The 17330-nt window shown below is 34.9% G+C and overlaps 1 protein-coding gene across 3 annotated transcripts in view; it reads right to left on the bottom strand.

The window, feature by feature from the left end:
• The window catches only part of ASXL3 (ASXL transcriptional regulator 3), a 249075-nt gene that overhangs the window by 65090 nt on the left and 166655 nt on the right, over positions 1-17330 (bottom strand). For all 3 annotated transcript variants that reach the window (XM_054537787.2, XM_024235950.3, XM_054537786.2), the window contains 3 exons: positions 13834-13951; positions 12760-12879; positions 1052-1215 (listed from right to left, as the gene is read on the bottom strand). In XM_054537787.2, coding sequence (XP_054393762.1) covers positions 1052-1215; positions 12760-12879; positions 13834-13951 — 402 coding nt within the window. The remainder of the gene's footprint in view (positions 1-1051; positions 1216-12759; positions 12880-13833; positions 13952-17330) is intronic.

Below are 17330 nucleotides of genomic sequence, written 5' to 3'. Positions count from 1 at the left end.
AATGTTATTGAAAGAGAAAAAACTCCTATTGAAATGAAAATGTACCCAAAATCAAAATAATCTCTTTCTAAATATGAACAATAATCACCACCAAAGAGATACATATAAATTGTAGCAAACTGTTGCTTATCATATTTAAATATGTATGAAAGAAGATGGGTAAGTCAATAGAAAACAGAATCAAATAAAAAGCTAAGAAAACTTATTCAAAGTAATATGGAAATATTGAATGAATTCTGTCCACTTCAATTCATGGATGTACCTATCATCTCAAAACACAAATTCATAAATATACATGCATTAAGTCCATCAACGGAAAATGATGCACAGTTTCAGAATTTACTGAAATAAGAATCATAAGGGAATGTTTCCTAGATAGCACTTAATAAATTTTGTGAAATTTAATAAAAGTTCATGTGATAAAATATTTTCCTTTTCTTTCCTAAGCAAACAGCCTTAAAAGATGATTGATGCCTGCCATTATGGGCCTATATTTGTATTTCCTCATTTTAGAAGCTTTTCAAAAATATAAAAATACACTTAAAGCATTTCCAGATATATTTTAAAAATGGCAAAAGGTGATTATTTATAGGCAATCATATTCATACTGATAGACTCTCAGAGAGCAATTGCAAACATAAATTTTAAATGCCTTTTGGAAATAGTTGAGGATGAAAACATTTACATAATTTCTTAGAAACTCTGGCTTTTTATTGCTGCATTTCAATATTCCCTCTGGGCAAAGGAGCAGCTACTCTAAAGATTTATTTGATAATGGAATGCTTGATTTCTTTGTTTTCCCTTTCCAATGTAAGTTTATAGTTTTCACTCTACCACAATGTACCGTATTTTAACATTTGAATTGGCTCACTATTAAGAATAAAAATGGTTCTGTTTTAGCAGATTAAATAAGCTAATGACAGTAATAAATAGATACGCATAAATTACGGAAATTACTACATCCATATATAAGTCATCTTTGATAACAGACCTTCCACTTCATCATAATATAACTAGTGGCTGGTATCAAATGTCTAAAACTTCTACTTACCTGCCTATCCACTTCTGGCAGCAAAAGCAGGAGGTATTGTTGAAAATGCTGAGGTAAGGAAGCAAACGTATGTTTATTTATTAATGCCCTCAAGTTAGTGTTGACAAGAATAGATCCTGGGGTTTCTATGTCAATGTCCTCAGCTTTGGTCCATTTCAAGTGCCCTGTGATGAACAAGCAAGAGGCATGAATTTACTATAGGTAGAGGGAAATGTGTATGTACATACACACAAACACAGCCACATATATCTAGTGAACAAGTATATTCAATTATATGTTTACTTCTACCCCTTTTACAAATGGTATTTCAGAAGAGAAATTCCCAAAGCTTCTTCCATTATGTGTCTGTCTGTCTTCAGTTATCTTTAGTTTTCATAATGTATACTTCACTCAATATCTTCTCTATTTTTAGCTCAAAGTAGCACCAGGTTCCAATAAAAAAGTTTTAATTGTGAGCTTCCAATTAATCAGAATTTTCAAAAACTCTGAATGCCTGAACAGTAACAACTACAATTTATGTAAGTTCTATAAGACCTAAGGTTAATGATAACAGAAACAACAGTACTGTTAATTTTAATAGAGATACTGATAGCAAAAATAGCTGTGTGTTCCTCATGTGTCAGGCAGTGCACTAAGCACTGGATTATTTCAGAAGGTTCCTATTCAGGGCATTTCTAAGGGTGATGATTTAAAAAGCATTGTTTTAAAAAAACATTAGGTTGGGCACAGTGGCTCATGCTTGTAATCCCATCACTTTTGGAGGCTGAGGCAGAAGGACTGCTTGACCTCAGGAGTTTAAGGCCCGTTTGGGCAACATGGTGAGACCACATCTGCACACACAAAAATTTTTTTTTTAATTAGGTAGGTGTGGTGGCATGCACCTGTGTTCCCAGCTACCCCAGAGTCTGAGGTGGGAGGATCGCTTAAGCCCGGGAGGTAGGGGTGCAGGGAGCCATGACTGTGCCACTGCACTCAGCCTCAGCGACAGAGTGAAAATCTGTCTCAAAAAATAAAAAATACAAATAAATTAGCCACTAGGTCTGAAATGCAAATATGCTCTGCAGGATGATTCCACAACTCAAGGCACACTGACCTCCAACAGAAGGCTGTATGTAGAGTTCACATCTCAAAATCATGAGACCCAAGAAAATAACATACCAGAAGGGACAGTCAACTGATGCATCAAACACAGACAGAAGAATTACCATTCTGTTACTTGAGCTATGATAACCACTTGAATGTGATTTTATATAAAGAGTATGTTTTAACTCAGAGGTCAGAAAATTATGGCTCATGATTTATATCTGGTCCAATGCCTGTTTTAGCAAATAAAGTTTTACTAGAACACCATCATGTCCAATCATTTATATGTTGTGTATGTCTGCTTTTGCAGTACAATGTGGAGCTGAAGAGTTGTTACAGAAATCACCTGGCCTGTAAAGCCTATAGTATTTACTCGCTGGCCCTTGACAGAAACAGTTTGCCAATCCTTGTTTTAAATAAAGACAAAAGAGTGACTTTTTTTAATTATGAAAAAATAGGATACTATGATAAAAGAACAGTCAAATTTTAAGGAGAACCAGATAATACTTCTAGAAATACAAATTAAGTTAAGAAATTTAAAAAATTTTCAGCGGACATAGCAGGGAAAAAAATGATTGAGTAATTAAGATACTAACTTAAGGAAAATATATAGAGGGCAGTGTAAAAATGACGAGTCAAAATGCGATAGGGAATAAATACAAAGAATGTAATAAGAAGTCAAAATGCATATTTATAGAAGTTTCTGAATTTTAAAAAAAAAAACACAGATTGCAGAGAGGCAATATTTGAATAGCTAATGACTGAAATGTTTTTCAGAACTGAAATAATGATTAAAGTTCTTAAATAAAGCTACATACCAAATCTCAAGATACCCATTCCTCCATCTAGTGTGTTGAAATCTCCAAACATCAATAATAAAAGGAGTATCTTAAAACCATTTTTAACAAAAAATCGATTACCTCCAAGAAATTACAATGAGATGGATAGAAATGTTATCAATAAATCAATAAAGACAGTGACATCTCTTCAAAAGAGCAAGAGAAACTGTGTCAATTTAGAATTTCATTTGTAACTATGTCTCTAAAAAATGACAATTATAGCAATTATAAGAATGTTTTTGGTATCCTAAATTGAAACTCTATCCCTTAGAGAATCTTGCTGAAATAACCACTAGTGTATGTTCTTAACAAATAAAGCAATTATATCAAAGAAGAAATGCAATGGTTGCAGAGGCAATGATAAGCAAAGTGACTAATAATAGACATGAGTAAATCCAAACAAACATTCATTGTAAAAAATAATACTAATGACCTACGGAGGAATCAAACAAAGTGGAAATAAAATAATTCACAGTAACTGTATGCAACATGGTAAGATGTAATTGAAATGAGAGCGCTATAAAACTCTGGTATGCTCTGGGAACAGGAGAGATATGAACTAGTTCTTCATTTCGTTAAAACTCTGTAAGTAGCTATTGGAAGAAAAAAAAAGAATCATAATTTCCAAATAAATGGATAGATGGAAAAACTCAATCAAATGGAAGGCAGAAAAGGAGGAAAAAAATTAAAATAAAATTAAGCACAAAACAATTACAATAAAGGCAACTGGATTTTCATATTAGATTTTAAAAGTAACAACATCCATTTACTTGCTGCTTAGAAGAAATACACGTAAAATAAAAATTATATGGAAAGAATAAAAATTTAGAAAATGAACAATAAACTAAAAACTACTAATCAGAAATTCAAAACAACAAAAAAGTCATACTGCAATATTAACATCAGACCAAATAAACAAAGGTAAAAAAATATATTATTAGGGATGAGAAAGATCATTCCTTAAGTGTATAAGGAATAATTTACTGGGAATATATAGTGACCTTGAACATACATTCATTTAAATAGCACAGCCTCAAAATGTCAAATTCAGGTAATAAAAAAGAAATTGACATCACATAATGTTACCAGAAAGTCTTAACATATATTACCAAAACCTGATAGACTGGATCAAAATAATTGTCTTAAGGCTACAGAGAACTTTTACAACTCAATAATCAATCTTGAACCAATGACTTTAACACAGGGCATTGTACTGAACCATTAGAGAAAGCATGTTTTTCCCCCAGGATTCAAAAGCAGCAAGAAAACAAAACAAAACACAACTGTCCAGTGAGTCTCAACAGATACTGAAGAATAATATACAGCCTCATCTTTCTGTCCCAAATTAAATACAGTACCATATTAGAAAGGTATCAATTATCTAATACCCTACATATCCATTATATGTTTAGATGTTCAAAAGCACACTTGCACGTGCTTTACACATTACAGAAAAAAAATTGTAACGGAAATTATAAGTATTTGAATTTTTAATGATACTGAAATTTTTTAAATGCCACTCAATTGGTTTTAAAGCTAAACTGCATATATTGGAGGGTAGAAAAAATTGAAAATTAAAGGCTTACATGTAAAAATAATGAAATTAATAAATGAAATAAAGAATAATAAGAAAGAAGGAAAGATGAGAAGAAAAGAAAAAAGCAGACATTCATTAAACAGAAAAGAATAATGAAAACCATCAACAATAAAAAAGTATTTTTTATTAAGCTATTAAAAGACATCTCTAGTCTGAGATGGTATGAACAAATGTGAAGAGGAATGAAAGGTAAGGACACAATACTTGACAGAGTACATATCTAAAGGCAGATGTAATTAAAAGTAGATTTAAAAAAGCATAATATTATGACTCTTTGCAATGTCATTGAAGACAAATATTTTAAGCTTTATACATTTCCAAATTTAACCTGAAAAGAGAAAGATAAATGTGTAAAAACTTTTTAAAAAAATGAATCAGTATGCAACGCCCTCTTTCCCACATACACACAAAGCACAAATTATAAATGGCTCTAAAGATAAACTTTATGTGTGGTGGGAGACTTACTTTCTTGACCTAGTCTCTGGAACTCCCTATTTCATTATACACATATTTCAGTAAAAAAGAAAAAACTTCTTCAATTGACTTTATAAAAATAATATAATCTTTATTACAAAAGAAAGAGAAGCAAGACAATATGAGAGAGACTGTATTAGCCAATCTTACTTATAAATACATAAAATTTTACAAGTCGTTTCTATTCAAAAAATCTAATATTTGTTGAGTTGAGATGTTGGGTATGTAGGTGTCTGTTCTACTAGCATCTGTATTTTTCCATATCTTTGAAATATTTCACAATAAAAAGCTTAGACCAGAATTAGGAAGAAGCTTCTTCTCTCAGAAGTAGAGGCAAAGGCCAAACCTAGAGGCAAAAATGTTAAAATATATATAGAGAGAGAAAAAATTTGCTTAATTCTTATTATATGGCATAAATATTCTCATGTAACAGAGTTGAGGTCATTTATTGAGAGTAACTCTGATTGGAGGAAATGTTAGAAAACTGAGAAAAATGTAAAATGTTTTATTTTCTACTTCTGAAACATGTTATGAGCAATGTGAGAAATAGGAACTTACGCTGCTATCATTTAGCATGGTTCAAAATGTTTAAGAATATCATAGAATAAAGACACTTCAGAGAGGCACACAGTCTTTTATGACAAAGTCAAAAGAAGACCTATTTCAAAGATGTCCACCTAAGCAAAAATGTGTTTTATGATTTTGGAACAAAGACAGAGAAGATGAACTAAATTTGTTGCCACAGAGGATGTTTAATTCCATTTTAATTATCCTTACACGTGTACTCTTAATTGGCTTAAGAACAATCCAATTATATATGATTGTCTTATCTCATTAAAGTTGGTACCTCATATCTCCCTATAGTACCCAGAGAAGGAAAAAAGATGTAGTCATTTTAGCGTTTAATTCCCAGACACTTAGCCTAGAGGGTCTGAGGTAGGGCAAAGGGGAAAAGAACCAACAATTGCTATGCTGCCACAGTCTATGCTATACAAGAAGACACCTGACTGATCTCATGATAAAAATCATGGGGAATGTGTTCCACTAGGGTCAGAGAAATTCTCTATTATCTTGGCCACAGGGAATTTGAAGACCACAACTTGTGAAAGTTGCAGGCTCCAGAACACTTATTGATCACTGGGTAGTCTGCTGGCTTCAGTACTCACATTTCCCAGAAGGGAACCCACACAAGGATTATGCATGAAGTGTGCACACAAAGAGACGCAGACACACTCACATAGAGAAGCACACACAAAAGGCAGACCAGGCAGACAAGAAGCACTGCTCAAACAAACGCAGAGTTCAAAACCAAAGAGCTCCTCATGATCTCAAGGAATTAGAGAGGAATGATTCTGAAAACAGCTCTGCTAGGTGTAGTGGCTCATTCCTGTAATCTCAGCTACTCAAAAGTCTGAGGTGGGAGGACTGTTTGAGGCCAGGAGATCCAGACTAGCCTGGAAAACAGCAAGATCCTGTATCCAAAATAAATAAATAAATAATAAAATTAACATTGGCATAATGGCGCATGCCTGTAGTCCCAGTTACTTGGGAAGATGAGGCAGAAGGATTTCTTGAGCTCACGAGTTTGAGGCTGCAGTGAGCTATGATGGTACCACTGCACTTCAGCTTGCACATCAGAGCGAGACTATGTCCCTAAAATGAAATTAAATTAAATGGCGCTCAGAGAAGAAAAATCGGCTTTCAAAGAATAAAATCTAATGGGAAAAATATCTATCAGAAGGCAAAATCTAATCAATATACAACATGAATCCACGTAGTCTTCACAAATGAAGAAATTGTGTAAAAAGTCTACATGGAGCACTGAGTCCATTAAAATACAGTACCCGGGTTAATGAACTACAGGAATTATGGTTAAACAAATAGAACATAAATGTTATCAACTTCGATATTCAAAAAATATTGTAACAAAAACATGCAGGTAGGAAGGTCTATAGTTTAGTAATTATTCCCTACCTTTTTATAATACATTGTCCAAAGTTGAAATGAGTAGTTAAAAAGGTAATCACTCTTATTCCAGTTTCCCATATTTGTAATAACTCTGGAGAAAACTTTTAGATATAAATAAATCTTGTGGCAATATTTAACAATTTTGTTTTTTAGTTTTACTTTTTTATTATTTAATCTAAAATTAATTAAATTTTGTACTTTTAATTAAAATGGTATAATACAGGTTTTCTAATATCTCTGGCTATAGATACACAGTAAGAAATGTCAAATAATGTTTATAATGCACTGGAGATAATTATTTTGTATGAAAAGATGTGGGGTTATCATTCAAACTTTATTTTTATATTTATGCTTTGATTTATTTAAAGAGTATGTACCATTTTATAAAACCAACAAAGCTATAATTCTTCACTCCAAAAACACTAAACCAAATAAAATACATTGGAATGAATCCCAGAAGTTAAGCCCACCAAGGACATCTATTAAAACCCCCTCGGAGACATCCATTAGAAGCTTAGATTTGTTTAGCAAGCACTTTTTAAACTCTTACTATGTGACTGGGTAGGAAGAAGTATAATTAAAACTAGTTTAGGTCAATGACCTTGAATTCAAGGAACTTACATTTTAGTTAGAGAAAATTGTAAGATATCAAGATGTAGAAAACAAGTGGTAAGAGTGTATTACTGAAGAATTTTTAAAGCATTCACAAATCTATGTTCTAAGTGCCATGAAGACAGTGAGATGATACTGTATTAGGGTTGTCTCAGAAAACGTCATGGGGGAGGGTTTTAAGTGGTTTATCCTTTGCTAAGACAAGGAGAGAGGGTATTATTAAAACAACTGATTAGGCAAGAAAAACGTATGCTTCAAACCGCATTTGCAGCAGGCACCTACCCTTCATCCCAGCAGATAAAGTTTCTACTGCCTGGTTATTTGGTAGTCTAACATTTACTGTTATAATAATTTTCAAGGTCTATAATAAAGGAGTCTTGTAGACATTGTTAGAATTTGTTTTATGCATATCAGAACAGTGTTTTCTATTGTACTTGATTAAGAAATAGGAAAGGGACCACCAAAGTTTTGTTTTGTTTCATTATAACCTCATCAGAGAAATACATACCATTTTAGAAGCACTATATTTTTCAACTGCACTCACTCCGTGACCAAGTCTATTCAATCAGTGGGCTACTTAGAGAAACACCATCATAGTTTTCATACATAACCCTGGCCACGGGCAAACAAACAGAACAAAACAAAAAACCTACCTCAACAGTCATAGCTTCCCAAGATGGGTGGTATATTTCTCAGGAGAACTTCAAGATTACCATCAGAATTAGAATGACTGAAATTTTTTTTTTTTTTTTTTTTTTTTTGAGATGGAGTCTCGCTCGTTGCCCAGGCTGGAGTGCAGTGGCACCATCTCAGCTCATTGCAAGCTCTGCCTCCCGGGTTCATGCCATTCTCCTGCTTCACCCTCCCGAGCAGCTGGGGCTACAGGTGCCCGCCACCATACCCGGCTAATTTTTTGTAGATTTACTAGAGACGGGGTTTCACTGTGTTAGCCAGGATGGTCTCGATCTCCTGACCTTGTGATCCGCCCGCCTCGGCCTCCCAAAGTGCTGGGATTACAGGCGTCAGCCACTGCACCCAGCCGACTGAGGAATTTTTTTCTTTTATTTTCTACTTCAGATTTAAAATTGAGATTGAGGAATTTTGAAGCTTCTTATTATTGTTGTTGTTTTATTGTGTGCTTTAACCCTCTCTAGGGAAGCTGAGCATGAAAAGGTCTGAGGGGGTCCATGGAGCTTCCCGTACTGAAGAGTGTTGAGAGAACATACTGGGGTCCATTGTCTCTTGGGCTATACTCCTTAGATGCTAAGGCCCAAGTGAAACTCAGGCCTTGCACAGGGTGAGTATCTTGCAATCTGATAAAGCAACTAATAATTGCTAGAAATCAAGAGGAAGCACTCAGGGGACAATCAGAAGAACCTTCTATCCTTTTAGGAAAATATCACAATGAGAAAAGAATTGTAGACTAACACCCTGAACTCTGGTTTTCACTAGATTTTGTTTCAGAATTATTAACTTAAATTAGAACAGACTTATAGCATTTAATTCAGCGTGGTTTCAACAGGTTAGGACTTACACATACCTACCACTACCTAGAGAAGGCAAGGAAAGTAAAAAACCTCATTTCCAAGACCGTATGAATTAGATGTCTAACTCAGGTGGAAAAAATAGAATAGGGAATACAGGCTGTCTCTATCTGGCTGGTTAAAGGATATGAGGTGGGATCACTCCTTTGCATTGATTCTGCTACATGCTGGTATGCAAAGAATGACATTCTCCACAAACACAGGATCATTTTTATTCAAGAAGATAGGAGGAGCTTCACTATGCTGGACCCCCTAGGATGTGTCATTCATTCATCCAAACTTCTAGGCCATTCAGTTAATTAGAACCAGTCATTCATTCCAAACTCATTGAGAACCTACTAAACAGAAGGGCTATGATGGCTGTAGTAAGGACTACAGATGTAGACAGAAAGGCCACTGTTCCAAGGAGTTAACAACTTAATGGCAAAGAGCAGAATGTATGTAAATATGCCTTACAGAGTATTAAATATCAGTCTGATTCTAACAGGACATTAAAAACATCATTGTCTAAAAAAGACATGGGTGGCTGGGCGCAGTGGCTCACGCCTGTAATCCCAGCACTTTGGGAAGCCGAGGCAGGTGGATCATGAGGTCAGGAGATCGAGACCATCCTGGCTAACATGGTGAAACCCCATCTCTACTAAAAATACAAAAAATTAGCTGGGTGTGGTGGTGGGCACCTGTAGTCCCAGCTACTTGGGGGGTTGAGGCAGGAGAATGGGGTGAACCCGAGAGGCAGAGCTTGCAGTGGGCCAAGACCGCACCACTGCACTCCAGTCTGGAGCGACAGAGCGAGACTCCGTCTCAAAAAAAAAAAAAAAAGACATGGGTTACTTTCTGGAGATGGTTACATTTAAGGCCCATCCTTTCATTCCGTGTTTTTTCATTTTCTACTGCTGGGCATATATTGGAAACTTTGAAAGTACTACTGACTTCATTTGCACAAAATAAGCCATTCCATTCAGCTGCTTGATAGGTTAGTCAGCCAGTCACAGTTCCTACCCAGTAAACACTTGCAGTTTATTTTTGACAGAATTGTACTTCAACTGGCTTATTTTAAATCTCACCTTCTTCCTCCTTGTGTTTGATACAGGATAGGGTGAGAAATCTTACAGTTACTAGCTCTCCTTCCATGTGTAGTTAGACCTGCACTTTAACACCTATGGTAGTCTCACCATGTCATTTCTTGTATTTCCTTCAGTGGCACCTACTGGTCTAAAATACAGGTTAGATGATTTGACATTCAGATTCTATCCAAAATGAATGGCTTAGACTTTGGAGTTAGATATGCCTTGGCTTGTATCACTTAGCTGTGTCATTTTCATGTAACCTCCTTAACCCTTCAGGATCTCAGTTCCTTCAGCTGTAAAACAGATGTCATTCTACTATACAAAATTGAAGTAAAATTAAAAGACATAACTTATGTCAAAATACCTAGACCATTCCATTATATATGGCCAGTGAATGTGACTTCACTTCTCCATTCCTCCATTAAAGTAGTTTCATTATCTCCATTACTTTGTAGTCTAGAACAAAGCAGGTTTGAAAGATCAGGGGGCGCTCTTTCATTATCTTTTAATTTGCTAACAAGTCAGCCGAAATACTTCAGCAACACAATATTTAACATATAAGGTATTTAGTGGCATGCAGGATTTCCTAAGAGCAGGCTTGTATATCAGTCTTTATATCTTTCAGTTGACTTTCAGTATTAAAACAAATTTTGATTATCTAATTCATTGAGCATGGACTTCAAGGTACAAAAATCAGAATACAAGAGATCCTGGGCCGGGCACAGTGGCCCACTGCAATCCCAGCACTTTGGGAGGCAAAGGCAGGAGGATCACCTGAGGTCAGGAGTTTGAGACCAGCCTGGCCAACATGGTAAAACCCTGTCTCTACTAAAAACACAAAAATTAGCTGGGCATGGTGGCAGTGCCTCAGCTACTCAGGAGGCTGAGGCAGGAGAATCACTTGAACCTGGGGGCAGAGATTGCAGTGAGCTGAGATGGCACCACTGTACTCCAGCATGGGCAACAAGAACGAAACCCTGTCTCAAAAAAAAAAAAAAAAAAAATGACTGAAGATCCCAGCCCAAGAGGATACTGATAAGGGTATACCTTAGTAACTTTCACTCCTGAAGTTACTAAGGAAATAAATGGGGATGTCCCTGTGCCTTAAATTTTCATACACTCATTACATGGTACTAACTTTACAGAGGTTGGTAGCTGACTGTTTTTAACTAAAGGTCACAGATGTTTAAATCCCTTAGTGTATGATAATGTGGTACTGGTTTGGATTTTTAGTATATTCTTTATCTATCATTCTCCCACTATAGTTTTCTATTTCAGAAGCTACTTATATTAAAATACTTACAACACCCAGAGTATTAGGAAAGAATATGTCCATGTATCGGTAAGTATGGTTATACACAAACATACATTTTGGGCTAGAGAATAACTAAAATTATTTAGCCTTGAAAATAATGCAAAACAAAGAAGTATGCTATATTTAAAGACTTTAAATAAAAAAGAGATTCTGCTTTCCTAAAGGTCTCTTATTTAAATATAAATAAATCCTATTTAAAGTCTTTTAATTAGAAGTATGTCCCAAGATTTAGCAAAATGTCTGTCATATAGTATCAACTGACAAAACTTTACTAAAAAAAAATCAGATAAAATCTTGAATTTTATAAACAAATACACTCTGCAAATAAGAATTATCTCAAGTTGCCAAGAAAGTAAGTGGCAGAACAGGTAATAAAGTTCGTGTCAATAAATTTGCAGTTTCTGCCAAACATTTTACAAAATATTATAATGATCCAGGTTATTATCATGATCCTATTCACAGGTAAAACAACTCAGAGAAATGAAGCCATCAGGATCTAGGTGCAGCAACAAGCCAGTCGCAGTTGAGAATTCTAATGTTCAAACCAGGATATGTTTATTTTTGTCTTTCTAATTCTCATGTTCTTTTCTCCCTGAATGCTGTTGTGGGTTCCTGATGAAAAGTTATCAGGAAAGAAGTATGTCGAAGAAAACCTGGTGCTGATTTGAAAGATGCGTGGCCTGTGTCTCCCACATTTCTCAGCAATTTTACATTATTTTTTCAGACAGGCACTACTAAATATTTTAAGAAGCATAGACAAAAAGCAAGGAAGAGCAATTTTACTGCAGCAGACCCCACTGACAATGTACTCTCCAGTTCAGTGAACCCTTTATAAAGATTGCATTTTTTTCTTCCAATACAGCATATTCCAATAAAGTGAAACCTAGTTGCACAGACAAAACACTGCACATTAGATAGTATCATGACCCTGCAGATAATTATTTTACATGTATCATTTTAAGTCTCTTATGTTTACCCTCTGCTTCATCCAATATTATCATTCACAAATTTAGTAATAGGCTTAAGACCATTCAGTTGTAACTACAATGTTTCCTTATTTAGCATCCTTTTTGGTTTTGATAAATGGAGGGAAATTTTAATTTCCTTGTTTAATCATTAAAAAAATTTTCCGAGAATTTTGGATAATTTATTTGAAAAAACACAAATTTCTAAAATGTGAAATGGCATAGTCTATTAAACACTCACCTAAACCAGACTTTTTTAATCGTTTTAAGTGCTGACTTGTTTGTTTTCCAGTGGGAGATTTTTGCCCATGTTTCATTTCTTTATCTGAACTGTCTGCTTCACCATTTTTAGATTCGGATCCTAAAAAAGGAAATAGTTATTATGTCATTATCTTCTCTAGCTGTCCTTGAAAAGAAAAATCTAAAATTGTTTGAGGAACTGCAGATATAATCTCCTTTTCTAGAGTTAATACACTACCTTTGGCCACAATCTGATTCCCCTACTGGATATAAAAAGAGAAGCCCAATAAATCAATCAAACAGAACAAAAAGCAAGAACAGATGGCCTAATAGTGGAGTCAAAACTACGTTCACTGATCTGATAGCTTTTAAAAGAAATAGAGTCAGGTCTTTTGTAAAATACACGAATAAGCTTGAACAATACTATGCCACTCTGAGACAATACAAGACAGAGACAGAAAGATGAAAAAGAAAGGAATCTTGAAGAGAGGGAGAGATTATACCTTTGTAAATAACTTTATGTTGAAGTATGAACAGAAAACACAAACGTTAATCTACAATAAATAGAATAGTACATAGCCGATAAAGTGACAGAAGGTAAATTAGAAGAAAAGGTCAGGGCTGCACTGGGGTGAGAAGAATGCTGTCAGAACACAAAAACTAATAAAAGGATTTCTGATTCTGCAGCACAGGACTGAAAAACAAATTCACACTCACAGAGAACTGCTTTTGATGGTATTATACAACAGCATGTGGTCCACCCTTAAAGTTCAACATTCAAACAAAAGCCAAAGCAACAACAACAACAAAATTCACCTACACATTTTCTTACACCTACTGTCATTAGCAAATGAAGACATTTGCTGATGATGAGCAAGCAAGCTGGTATCTTTTTCTTTTCTAAACTGGAAATAGTCTATATTTTTGAATCACTGAGTCAAAGGTATAAAGAAATTAAACCAAACCTCAAGTGGAAGTATTATTCAGTTTCAGAAAAAAATCATGACATCTCTTTCAGTGAGGAAGTCTCCTCCAGGAAGAAACTGGCCAAGCATATGATATTTCAGCTCTTTACCTGAAGGCGAATCCGACTGCTCATCAGACACCTTTAATGGTGTCAAAACAACACGAGGAACAGTCTTGTTTACCATCATTGAGACTCCATTTCTTCTTTTCTGCTGCTGCCTCAAAGCCTACAAAACATAATAAAAAGATATAACATAAAAATATAGCCAAAATAATTTCTCATAATTGAATTAAATGACTCATTTGTCCATCATTAGATAGAATCTCTTAAGAGACTTAAATTCCACAGAGCCCCTAATTTCTCAGGATTCTTAATAGTTACCTTCATGTCATTTTCCCTCAAAAGCATAAAATCAGGCTTTGGCAAAGGGTATAAGCCCGAGACCATTTTCGGTATAATTCTATCAACAAAGCAGCACTTAATGGTTTCTTCTGCCTTAGCACTGTGGCTTGAGAGTCCATGGAATTTGAAACTATGACTCCCAAGTCAAATGAATGTAAAATAAATGTTTCGAAACCAGAATAAAAATATATGTGTCTGCACTTCTCTCGCAGGTGCGTCCTCTCCAGCGCACCGCTCAGTCAATCAAGTTAACACTGAGTGTCATCAGTATGTACAGCATGTAAGGACTACAGTACTGATGCACTCACTCAGCCGTGGGGAGCACTGCACAAAATCACTGAACATGGCAGGAATCATTTATTTCTGTGAAGGGAATCAGTCCTAATCTTGGAAACCTTGCAGCACTTGGCTTCTGTCTGCTTGACTTTGGGCATTAACCTTCAGAACACGAACATGACAGGTTCTAGCAAATCCAGGAAAAAATGAATATAAGAATAAATCTCTCCAAATGGGAGCACTTTGTGTTTCATAAATGAATCGACCACGGTGATGATAATGTAATAAAAGACATTTAAAAGTTTTGAAATACAGCTTATCTAGCTGATCACTTTATACAGAAAATTACCTGTAATAAAAAGGGTCTTAAGCACACGAAACTGAAGAGCCATTAAATTCACAGCCATGGGAATGCTAAAACTCCTCAAAAGGTTAAAAGGCTGGTTTCATACTGTCTCAATCCTTTTTATTCCTAGTTTCTATGTAATTTCTACCAATTTTACAACATCCCAGTTACTTGATTAATGTTCCTCGACTGAGAGTTGTCAGAATCTCCTGAAAGGCTGCCTTGACTGTATTTCCCCTTGCTGTCAAAAAACGATGTCCTTTTATTTGCAAAGGGTATTAGCTGATGTCCAACTTGTCAACCATAAGATTTAGCAATAAATAATTATAGAAGTGAAAATTAAATACCATTTAAATGAGAGAAAGCATTTAAATTATGCAGACAACTTATTCAGATAAGATTTAAAGCCTGATGAGAAGGTAAAGGCTTGGGAAATCCATTACAAATGATATGGTTGCTAATGATAACATAAGACATATTTTCTTTGATTATTACATTTATTAAGTTTTCATAAAGTACCCAGGTACTATATATGGGAGAGGGGCAAAAAATACTAAGATTAATAAGATGCCATCCTTCTCACCTTTAGCCTGCTGTTAATAATATATTTAATGAGGACATATGTGTCATAAAATATTTAAGACATTTACTCTTTCTTCAAGATGTATACATAATTGCACATAAATTTTGCACATAATTGAATCAATCTGTCTAGCATTGTATAAGTATTCAAAGTACTGTATAGAAATTAACCTATCAATCCAATAATAAAACAGAATACAGCAACATAGCATAGCAATTTAAATTACAATTAAGTCCATCTTTGCCCATTATGTAAGACTTCACAAAACGATTAAGCCTGCACAAAGAGTGATCAATTTTTAGGAGTCTTTATAGCATATATTTAAACTACTTCTCATGGAAAAAAATTAGACATTTTAAAAATAGTCAGTTTGTGTGTGTGTGTGTGTGTGTGTGTGTGTGTGTGTGTGTGGTGTGTGTGTGTGTGTGTGTGGTTAGAGAGTTATTTTAGAAAATATTTAGGGAAAAAAAGATGAACTAACTAGAAGCTGGAATCATAAAGTCAAAGCTGGCATGTCTTTTTGAGCATTTGTGGTAAATAGTAATTAAAGCAACGAAAATTTTGACCTCAATTTCTAGAGCTGAGAGGACTCTGCTATAGAAAAATTAGTAATCAGACAGAAGAAAACCATAATAAAAATAATATAAGAATAAAAACCCATAGCAATTTTTAATTTTAAAAAGACAAGGTATAGTCAAGGCAAGGATAAAGGAAGGTAACCAATATTGAGCCTGTTTGTATGATGTTTTTTGAATATATGTCTCCTGATCAGACAACCTGACTATTTCTTAGTACAATATTTTTAAAAGCACTGACACATATTATGTGTCTGTAGGTAAACAAAACTAAATGCCTACTATATAAAAAGATTTTCTTTTTCCTTTTTTTTTTTTTTTTTTTTTTGAGATGGAGTCTCGCTCTGATGCCCAGGCTGGAGTGCAGTGGTGCAATCTCGGCTCACTGCAAGCTCCGCCTCCTGGGTTCAAGCAATCCTCCCACCTCATCCTCCTAAGTAGCTAAGATAACAGGTGTGCACCACCACCCCTGGCTAATATTTTTTTGTTTTTAGTAGAGACAGGGTTTCACTATGTTGGCCAGACAAGTCTTGAACTCCTAACCTCAAGTGATCTCCCTGCCTCAGCCTCCCAAAGTACCTGGATTACAGAAGAATTTTACAGAATTTCAGAATTTTCTGAAAAATTGGCAGTGTGATGCAGTAGTGGTTAAGGAGTTGTAGAGAAAGATTTAACTAACTAGCTGCTGGGTAAATGACTTGGGTCAATATCCTACAAAACAGAGGCATTAGTGCAGGCAAGATGCTTTAAACAGAAAATCTGCACAACAGTGGTTAGCAGAGTTTACCTTACATAGTAAATACTCAACAAATGTCATTTTTTGTTATTTATATAACTTATCCTTTCTGCAACCAATGAATTTTTGAGACCTTATTCAGTTGTATGGTAGCATAAGTGCTGCTGATTTATAATGGTGAATAGGATAGTAGTTTTAATTATTCCACATTTTAGTGAAGGATTGACAAGGAAATACATGAAATAATATAAGTGTTCCACTCACATACAAGTGCTAAGAAAATTATGCCAGAAAGATGAAGTAGAGTAACTTGGGCGGGGAGAACCAATTTAGAGTGGGATGTCAGAAATGGCCTCTCTGGAGGCAACAAAGGAAGTGAGACATAAATGACAAGAAGAAACTGGTTGTGTGAAAATTGTGGAGTCTCCAATAAGTAAAAAAATAGTATCACATCCACTAGCAGGGATAACTTTTGATTATTCCAGAAATTAAAAAACAAAAAACAAAAATGGAGTAGATGGAAAAAAGGAGTAGGGAGTTTACAGAGAAAGCAAAGAACTCCAAAATGGTTGCCAAGGCTTTATACATTAGATAGGAGGACTTATATTCAGGATGAAAAACATGAGGTCAAATATAAAGCTTCCCTTCTACCCTCCCCAGACCATGCCTATGTCTCAAATCAGAAAT

This window comes from Pongo abelii, chromosome 17 (genome assembly GCF_028885655.2).
Source record: "Pongo abelii isolate AG06213 chromosome 17, NHGRI_mPonAbe1-v2.0_pri, whole genome shotgun sequence".
Classification (NCBI taxonomy): Eukaryota; Metazoa; Chordata; class Mammalia; order Primates; family Hominidae; genus Pongo; species Pongo abelii.
The sequence above is the reverse complement of the archived record's forward strand: the minus strand, read 5'-3'. Positions and strand labels throughout refer to the sequence as shown.